The sequence below is a fragment of the Embiotoca jacksoni genome, unplaced genomic scaffold, assembly GCF_022577435.1.
Source record: "Embiotoca jacksoni isolate LCO1_2020_lvr unplaced genomic scaffold, fEmbJac1.0.p SCAF_4, whole genome shotgun sequence".
Classification (NCBI taxonomy): domain Eukaryota; kingdom Metazoa; phylum Chordata; class Actinopteri; family Embiotocidae; genus Embiotoca; species Embiotoca jacksoni.
Window position 1 is genome coordinate 24,339,719 of NW_027185392.1, and position 9,589 is coordinate 24,349,307.

The 9,589-nt window shown below is 42.5% G+C and overlaps 1 protein-coding gene across 3 annotated transcripts; it reads right to left on the reverse strand.

Moving 5' to 3' along the window:
• Positions 1–302: 302 nt before the first annotated feature.
• On the reverse strand, positions 303–7,246 carry rrp36 (ribosomal RNA processing 36). 3 transcript variants are annotated; one of them, XM_069167814.1, is made up of 9 exons: positions 7,136–7,246; positions 6,781–6,928; positions 5,502–5,897; positions 4,068–4,200; positions 3,920–3,986; positions 2,174–2,278; positions 1,872–1,949; positions 1,453–1,570; positions 303–830 (listed from the first exon to the last, which is right to left on the reverse strand). In XM_069167814.1, exons 3-9 carry the CDS (start codon positions 5,872–5,874, stop codon positions 667–669), a joined length of 1,038 nt encoding a protein of 345 aa, XP_069023915.1. In that variant the 5' UTR covers positions 5,875–5,897; positions 6,781–6,928; positions 7,136–7,246; the 3' UTR covers positions 303–666. The 3 variants fall into 3 exon arrangements, with proteins under 3 accessions (XP_069023915.1, XP_069023913.1, XP_069023914.1); XM_069167812.1 differs by lacking the exon at positions 6,781–6,928; XM_069167813.1 differs by lacking the exon at positions 7,136–7,246 and having other exon boundaries at positions 6,781–7,116.
• Positions 7,247–9,589: the final 2,343 nt, after the last annotated feature.

Below are 9,589 nucleotides of genomic sequence, written 5' to 3' on the forward strand. Positions count from 1 at the left end.
AGCGACAGGTGAAGCGTCACACGACAGCGCAGCAGTGATTCCTCCTTCAGGAAGACGATCGTGTTCAGTTGCTATTCGGTCGGATGAAGAGATGTGGATTTATTATGGAGTCTGTGATTTATGATTTATGGTCCTGTTGAACTGTGGCAGGTTGAAACCAGGTGTTCCTAATATTTTGTAATCGCTGAAAGTTTAAAGAAGTTGAGGAAAAAGATGGTTGCACACGTGAACTTTGATTTCCTGTCTTCCAGGCTGTCGACGGTGTCACTTTATTTCTATAAAAAAATCAATCTGCAGAAGAATAATCCATCACGGGCAAAGTTTATTATCTTCAAACTATCATTTACAGCGGAGACGGTTTTAAATGCATTCATGGCTCTAAATCAGAAAAAAAAACCACATCTACTTTGTACTTTTCTGGTTCTAACAGCTTCACTTCGGCTCCTGTTCGCTCGGCGATGACAAACAGGACTTCAAGACAACCATCGCTCCTGAAGGCGACGACAGGATGCTTCTCAACACGAACGTCCAGATGTCCTCGAATGCACTGGAGAGATTTATCCGTGGACGGGAAATAAATGTGACTAAAGGAAGTGGAACGGACTGCAGCGCCATCAGCAGGCCGGCAGACGGACCATCGGTCTCAGCGGGTTCTCCGGGTGTTCCTCAGGCAGCCTTCTGGCTGTGGTTGTGGTTCTGGAGCTGTCTGGGCAGCTTCCTGCGGTCCTTCCCGGCGTTCCTCTTCCTCTTCTTGCTCAGGAAGCTCTCCAGTTTGCCGCCTTTCTTCAGCTCCTGGTATTTTTCAGCCAGCTGCAGCTTCTTCTTCTCAGCTGGCCAAAAAACAGAAAAGAAAAAAAAAGAAAAACAGAAGAGTTATTGAAAATTTCAATGTTTCCAGATTTGACAGTTAATAAAGATGTAAATAAATACGTTAGTAAAAAAATATATATATATATATTTTCTCTGAAATAATTTGAAAATGACAAGTTATTGCATTGATAATTTTGGTTACTAAATATTCAAGTGTTGTCAGGTTTGAGCAAAATACGAGCAGAGCGATTTCTCCTGTCGTGCACGATGACGTCATCGTCTACGTCACCGGGCGAAGCCGTACGCGTGGTGAACAAGTATTCCAAGTTTCGTCTCTCTATCAACAACAGCGCCGGAGGACACGCGTTTCTGTGAGCAGCGGTCGGGCTGCATCTGTGGTTTCCATGGCGATGAGGATGCAGCGATGAGCCGGGCGAGGCCCCAGCTGGGTTTTCTGTTTCTCTTTGTGTCACCGTGAATCGGTCCCCCAGAGTCAGACTGTCAACAACAACAACCGTCGCTGCTTCTCCCTTTTTACACAAACTCTGTGATCAGGTTTCAGGTCGTCCGGTTCTGTTCGTCACAGCTGGGCTGTTATCAATTTAATATTAGATTTCCAACACCGTGAAACGTGGTTCTTACATTGCTTGAGGAAGAACGGCCGGCCGCCCTGATTGGCTTGTTCTCTCTGCTGCCTCTTGAGCTGCAGCTCTCTCTCCCGCTGCAGCTCCTGGCTCTTCCTCGCTCGCTCCTGGTTCTCCTGCAGAGAGAGAGTCACGTGATCACATGTTTCAACTCTCTTCAACATTAAAAGCATCTAATCCGTTCAAAAGACCTGATTTCTGTCATCAATCTGATGAATGATGCTCTGATGGGATTTAACATGAGATCAGATTTCTCTTCATTGGCTTCCCATAAAATGAAAACTAATGTGTTTTTAGCATTTTTTTGACTGAGATGACCATAAATCTAATAACTGAATTTGTCAATTTGTCAAAAAAATAAATAAAAAAAAGCCTAAAACGAAGTATTTATTTCAGGTATCAGTTCCTGAGACTCACCATCCTCTTCAGGAGGAACTGCAGCTTCTCCCTCCGCTGGTTGTTCTGCTTCGTCTTCTTCAGCTGCTTCTGGACCATCTGCACACACACACAGTGTTAACCAGCACACACACACACACACACACACACACACACACACACACACACACACACACACACACACACACACACACACACACACACAGTGTTAACCAGCACACACACACACACACACACACACACACACACACACACACACACACACACACACACACACACACCGCCTGGTCCTCAGCCTCCTGAACAGTGTTTCCGTGTCTCACCTCTTTCTCTCTGTACTTGATGTCGTTAATGAACTTGTATGTTTTCTCGAAGATCTCCGGTTTGTATTCTCCGGACAGGTCGTCAAATCGAGGATCTCTCAACGTCTAGAGGACCAAACACAACCTGAGTTATCTGGACCAAACACAACCTGAGTTATCTGGACCAAACACAACCGAGTTATCTGGACCAAACACAACCTGAGTTATCTGGACCAAACACAACCGAGTTATCTGGACCAAACACAACCGAGTTATCTGGACCAAACACAACCGAGTTATCTGGACCAAACACAACCTGAGTTATCTGGACCAAACACAACCTGAGTTATCTGGACCAAACACAACCTGAGTTATCTGGACCAAACACAACCGAGTTATCTGGACCAAACACAACCTGAGTTATCTGGACCAAACACAACCTGAGTTATCTGGACCAAACACAACCGAGTTATCTGGACCAAACACAACCTGAGTTATCTGGACCAAACACAACCGAGTTATCTGGACCAAACACAACCTGAGTTATCTGGACCAAACACAACCGAGTTATCTGGACCAAACACAACCTGAGTTATCTGGACCAAACACAACCTGAGTTATCTGGACCAAACACAACCGAGTTATCTGGACCAAACACAACCGAGTTATCTGGACCAAACACAACCGAGTTATCTGGACCAAACACAACCTGAGTTATCTGGACCAAACACAACCGAGTTATCTGGACCAAACACAACCTGAGTTATCTGGACCAAACACAACCTGAGTTATCTGGACCAAACACAACCGAGTTATCTGGACCAAACACAACCTGAGTTATCTGGACCAAACACAACCGAGTTATCTGGACCAAACACAACCGAGTTATCTGGACCAAACACAACCGAGTTATCTGGACCAAACACAACCTGAGTTATCTGGACCAAACACAACCGAGTTATCTGGACCAAACACAACCTGAGTTATCTGGACCAAACACAACCTGAGTTATCTGGACCAAACACAACCTGAGTTATCTGGACCAAACACAACCGAGTTATCTGGACCAAACACAACCGAGTTATCTGGACCAAACACAACGTGAGTTATCTGGACTAAACACAACCGAGTTATCTGGACCAAACACAACCGAGTTATCTGGACCAAACACAACCGAGTTATCTGGACCAAACACAACCGAGTTATCTGGACCAAACACAACCGAGTTATCTGGACCAAACACAACCTGAGTTATCTGGACCAAACACAACCTGAGTTATCTGGACCAAACACAACCGAGTTATCTGGACCAAACACAACCGAGTTATCTGGACCAAACACAACCGAGTTATCTGGACCAAACACAACCTGAGTTATCTGGACCAAACACAACCTGAGTTATCTGGACCAAACACAACCTGAGTTATCTGGACCAAACACAACCGAGTTATCTGGACCAAACACAACCGAGTTATCTGGACCAAACACAACCTGAGTTATCTGGACCAAACACAACCTGAGTTATCTGGACCAAACACAACCTGAGTTATCTGGACCAAACACAACCGAGTTATCTGGACCAAACACAACCGAGTTATCTGGACCAAACACAACCGAGTTATCTGGACCAAACACAACCGAGTTATCTGGACCAAACACAACCGAGTTATCTGGACCAAACACAACCGAGTTATCTGGACCAAACACAACCGAGTTATCTGGACGTCGCTGCAGGTTTGTGAGCGCTGCAGGTCGTTCTTCACTCACCGGTTTCCTGACGGGGACGACCTGACGGAGGAACGCCACCGGCTTCTTGGCTGAAATCTCCACCGGTCTGAAATCACAGGCAGACGTTAAACTCCGACAGGAAGTGACACGTGATTGGACGGTCGACGGCGCGGTACGCCGTTCTCACCTGTTCTTGTTCAGTCGTTTCTTCCTCCTGGTTCCTGGAGTCCTGCCGCTGCCGTACGCCACCTCGTTGTAAACTTTGGTTCCCACGTCGTTCTGCAGCTTCATGATGTCCTCGAACGTCATGCTGGACAGTTCTGGACGGTTCGGAGAGCAGAGCGGATCTCTTCGTTAGGAACCGTTTCACAGCAGACCGACCGCAAAACAAAAGCTTGTTTCATTTACTTTTATCTGTTTTAATTGATTCATAAAACCGTTTCCTCCAGGAACTTATCTGAGGTCGGTTGAAGAAACTGCTCGACATGTTACCGTCTTCGCAGCGGGATTATGTCAGTGCTGATGACATCATCAGCTGTGGCCCCGCCCCGTCGGGTGTGGAGACGCAGCGCTACAAGCTGAGTGGAACCGCCATTAAATCTGATGCATTTTCTCTTCAACGTTTCCTCACAGACGAGGCGCTTTATTTCTGGAAAGCTCGAGTCGTGCAGGTTCACAGAAAGGTGCTGCATTTCTCCGTGAGGAAGACTTTCAAACAAGAAGGGGCGGGGCTAAAGGTTTAACATGTTAAAATCAGGGATCTTTTTGTGATTGTTGCGATCAGAAATGTTTGATTTTGTAGCAGATTTTCTCAAAAATGTCGAGTATTGAGTGAGTTTTTTGCGTAAAACTGCATCAATTTGAGAAAGTTGCAAGTCGAGACAAACAAATTAGATTTCTTTAATCACCACCTGATAAGTAATAAATGTGTAATCACTTCCTGTGATAATAATCCTGCTGCACATCAGAGATATTTTAGTTCTGATCTTTTTTTAATTTATTTATTGAACTTACAGAACCGTGGAGATAAAAGGTCCTAAAAGGTCCTAGAAGGTCCTAAAAGCTGCGTATGTCTCCAGAACAGAGCGTCTGTGACTGGAATATAGAAACAAGGACTACATCAGCTGTCACAATAAGAGCTTTAGATGCTGTTTAATTCATGTTCATTCAACACATAGACCTGCTGGATGAAACAAACAAAGAGACGTCTCTGACAACTGGACGTGTGGAGAAAACTCATTTAACATCCAGTAATATGGAATCACTTCCTCTGATCACAAACATTTAATCATCATTTTAATGTGAAGAACACATTTCCCACAAACCCCGTCACTTCCTGTTTCTCCTCTTGTTCCTGTTCCTCCGTGAACAGAGTTTTATTTGGAGATGAAAACAGGAGCAGAGACTTTCTGGTTGAAATAATATGATATATATTTGTGTAAATAAAGCGAGTTTTGTCTGAAAAGTTTTACTTTATGTCGTTAATACTTTCAGCTCAGATTCTGATGATGTTTTTTGCAGAAAAATCGCAAGAATTTTTAAATTGCAGTTTGTTTGAATTTGTGTTAATTATTCTGATCTTGATTTTCTGGTTGAAATGTAAAATAAAAGATGATCTCACCTTTCCTGATGTTGTCTTTTGTCTGGATCTCACTGCTGCTGCCGCCGCCGCCCTCCTCCTCCTCGTCCTCCTCATCAGAGGTTTCACTGTTGCCATCCTCTTCTTCACCATCATTAGAGTCATCCTCTTCATCAGACCCCTCCTCCTCTTCATCAGACCCCTCCTCCTCACCATCAGACCCCTCCTCCTCAGCACTAAGCTGCTGCCCCACCTGGTCAGTCTCTCCTCCTCCTCCTCCTCCTCCTCCTCTCTCAGTGAGCAGAGCAAAGTTCTTCTCCACATCAGAGTCTTCGTCGTCACTGCTACTCGCCATCTTCGTCTTCTTCTTCGAGAGCGTCACTTTGTGCTGCTGCTTGTCTTTTCCCTTCATCATTGTTCGTGTGGTTCTGGAAGATTCTGGAAAATAACAGAGTTGAGGAAATATCGGGGGGGAATTTATTCTGAAATTAAAAAAAAAAAAAAAAAAAGCAAACAGCTCTTTAATGAACAAATGAGACATCTCTCTTTTTAACTTGATTTTAGTGGGTTTTTTATATGAATATTGAGCTAAAATCTTAAAAACACATGAGTCCATGGCTTTGTTCATTAGATATCTTTGTTCCTCAGATATCTTTGTTCATTAGATATCTTTGTTCATCAGATATCTTTGTTCCAACCAGATATCTTTGTTCATCAGATATCTTTGTTCATCAGATATATTTGTTCAACAGATATCTTTGTTCCTCAGATATATTTGTTCACCAGATATCTTTGTTCATCAGATATATTTGTTCATCAGATATCTTTGTTCATCAGATATCTTTGTCCATCAGATATCTTTGTTCATCAGATATCTATATCTTTGTTCATCAGATATCTTTGTTCATCAGATATCTTTGTTCTTCAGATATCTTTGTTCATCAGATATCTTTGTTCATCAGATATCTTTGTTCTTCAGATATCTTTGTTCATCAGATATCTTTGTTCCAACCAGACTGAGCTAACTGATCAGTTTAGTGTTTCTATGTTTTGTATTTATTCAGTTGGAGACTAGAAATCCTCTCCGTTGCTAGGTGGTTGCTAAGGGTCGGACTACTTCCTGGTAGAAGCAGTCCCCTTCCTGGTGATTGTTTTCCAGTTGTTAGTCATACCCCATGTGTTGCCATGGAAACGGAGATCACGCTAACAAAAGGTTTTATATTGTAAGCGTGAATTGCTCCACAATATGAACACATTTAGACTAAATATTTTATTTAGATGGTAACTTGTATAATGCACTATTACGAGATCTTCTGCTGACCTTTGACCTCCTGAATTTGTTTTGCTTTGACAAAGTGACGACACTCTCCGGACGAAGCCACGTGACTCCCTCACGGTCCCGACAACACTGTGGAGTTGATGCTGCGCACTTCAGGAAGTCGTGATCTTCCCCGCGTGGTGCACATCGTCTTTGTAAAGACAGAAGAAGAACCGTGCAGTCTTCGGACTCAGCGACAACAACAACACGAGAACTTCCGGGTACGGCGAGCGACGAGAAACGCAGCCAGACCTTCGAGCCCGTCGTCCGATCCTCCATCCAACTACTTCCCCCCTCGACCCACCGGCCACCGTCTCATACACAACCCGTAACAAAGATTAAAACCAACAACACCCACCGACTCAGCGGACTTCACTCCTCCTGGACACCTGAACCGAGCTTCATCCACGTGGGTCCATATCTGCTGCCTGTGTTACTCCAGCAAGACAAACGAGCTTCTTCTTCTTCGGTTTAATGTCGGGCGGCATCTCGTGTCGAAGGCGCACTGCCGCCACCTGCTGGACTGGAGTGTTTCACTGGGACTGAAAAATTACATTCTGTTCATTCACCCAAAATTTCAAAAACCTCAAATAAGACTTTGTATTTTCTGTCCTCAATGCTAAATAAATTCTTTAGATACTTTAATACTCTCATTAATGAGTTCCTTCGTTAGTTTTCCTCGACGTGTTCAACCGTTTCTTCCCACAAATCCACATTCACCCAGTCCTGACGGGTGTCGTTGTTCTGTTCAACCCCGTCTTCATATGACTGTTTGCTCTCTGCAGTTGTTAAGGTTTTCCATCCCTCCACACTTTGTGCTGTATTTGATGTAGAATTCGTCCTTTATTCCCTTCATCATCCGGATGCTTTTATTCATCCAGCCGTGATGTTACTCCAGATACCTGCTTTACGTCACCTTTACCAAGAACTACCTCCATAATTCTGTCATGTTGCAGAGCTTGTGACCTTTTTATGACCTTTTTTTTTTAAATTTTATTATTAATTATTTTTGCTCTATCCTCTGCAAAGCTTCAACAGCTGGTATCTCGACTGGATTTACTGCTATATGATCATTAAAGTTTATATTTTATCATCTAATATATATCTGCCCAATTTCTTTCCCCTTTATCTCTTTTTATTTTCAACAGAACACAAGAAGCCACAATAACAACCCGTCGTGTCACTTCATGTCATCTCATTTCTTTTGCCATAACGAAGCTGCTTATTCTTCTTCTTTTGGTTTTGAAGGGCAGATTGCCTCCTTAATGTCGCACTGCTGCCACCTTCTGGTGCTGGTCACCTCCTGCAGCGACCAGTCCGTCCTGTTCTCCTCATCAGTCCTGTTCCCTTCAGCTCCAAATCTTTTCAACTCATCCATCATGTCTCTCCTCTCCGCTACATGTTCACTACAACTAATACGTGCTCGGCTCTTTCTGGCATTTAACAAACATCCCATAATCCAGCTGGGTGCTTTCCAATAATGTGGATTGTACTGTTCAGCCCTCTGACCTATTTGCGACCCAGTTATGAATAGTTTCCTCTTTCCTGTCTCCAAGTCCAACTTTGTTCTGTGTGAAGGTTTTTCATCGCTGCAGCTGCTGTTCCTTTGTTTCCCTCATGATTAATTGTATTTCTGCCTTTGAAAGCTTCAGTTTATTTCTTGTTTTGTGAAGCATAACCTGACATGAGACCTCAGAGACTCAACCAGCAGACCACAACTCTGGTTATGAGTTCTGATGTCAAAATAAAAGTCCTGCGTGGTTGTTTGAGAAGATAAATCAGAAATTGTGCGACAAAAAAACCTATTAATGATATGGACTACATGGTCTTTAATGTGGTTTATTACCGCCCTGTCAGATGTGTTGATATGTCTTCACCGGATGTTTGTTTTGTGGAAAGACAACACTAACTTCCTGTTTTTGGTACCAGGTCACTTTTACAACAGCTGCGCCTTTTTATTATCAACTTTATTTTCAAACGGTATCAGGACAATGACAGTAAAACATTATAAAATGATCAAATAAATAAAAATATACTGTCAATTTATAAAGTCAAATTGTTTGGCAGATATAATACAAAAATAAATAATCACAAAAATAAATAATCACAAAATGGATGAATACATTTATAAAATAAAATAAATTAAAAGTGATTATAAATGTTTTCTCTGAGAGTTTTCCGTGCTGCTTTCTGCTGGTCCGCCACCATTATCACCAAATCTGATCGATTCAAAATAAACTGAGTTTAGGTTAAAACCAAGATTACCCAAACAAACCTTAAACCTTTGGTTTGAGGCTTCAAAAAAAGGGGTGGGGTTATATTACCACACACACACACACACACACACACACACACACACACACACACACACACACACACACACACTGAAGAACCAGCGGAACTGGGAGGAGTTTATTCTGGTTGCTAGGTGATGGGGAAGACGAGCAACATCAATTTAGACGTATTATTGGGGGACGCACATAAATTGTCCTTCAAATTAAAAGCATGTAAAGGTGCTCGTTCTCTGAACTAAATAAAACCGAGCTGAAGGCTTCAGAAACCAGAAATAAAAGTACAGACACACGTTCAGACAGGATATGAATCCAAAAAGCCGACACGTGACACGATTCAGTGGTTTTTGTCAGAAACATGTTGTTGACATTACAGCCTACAAGACACAATAAATAATAATGTCATTATATTTAATTTTAATTTAATTAATAATAAAATGTTTGTGACAAAATAAAATAAAATCAACTGTACAAGTCCTTCTAATATTCACATAAATATTAAAATATAAACAATAATTTGA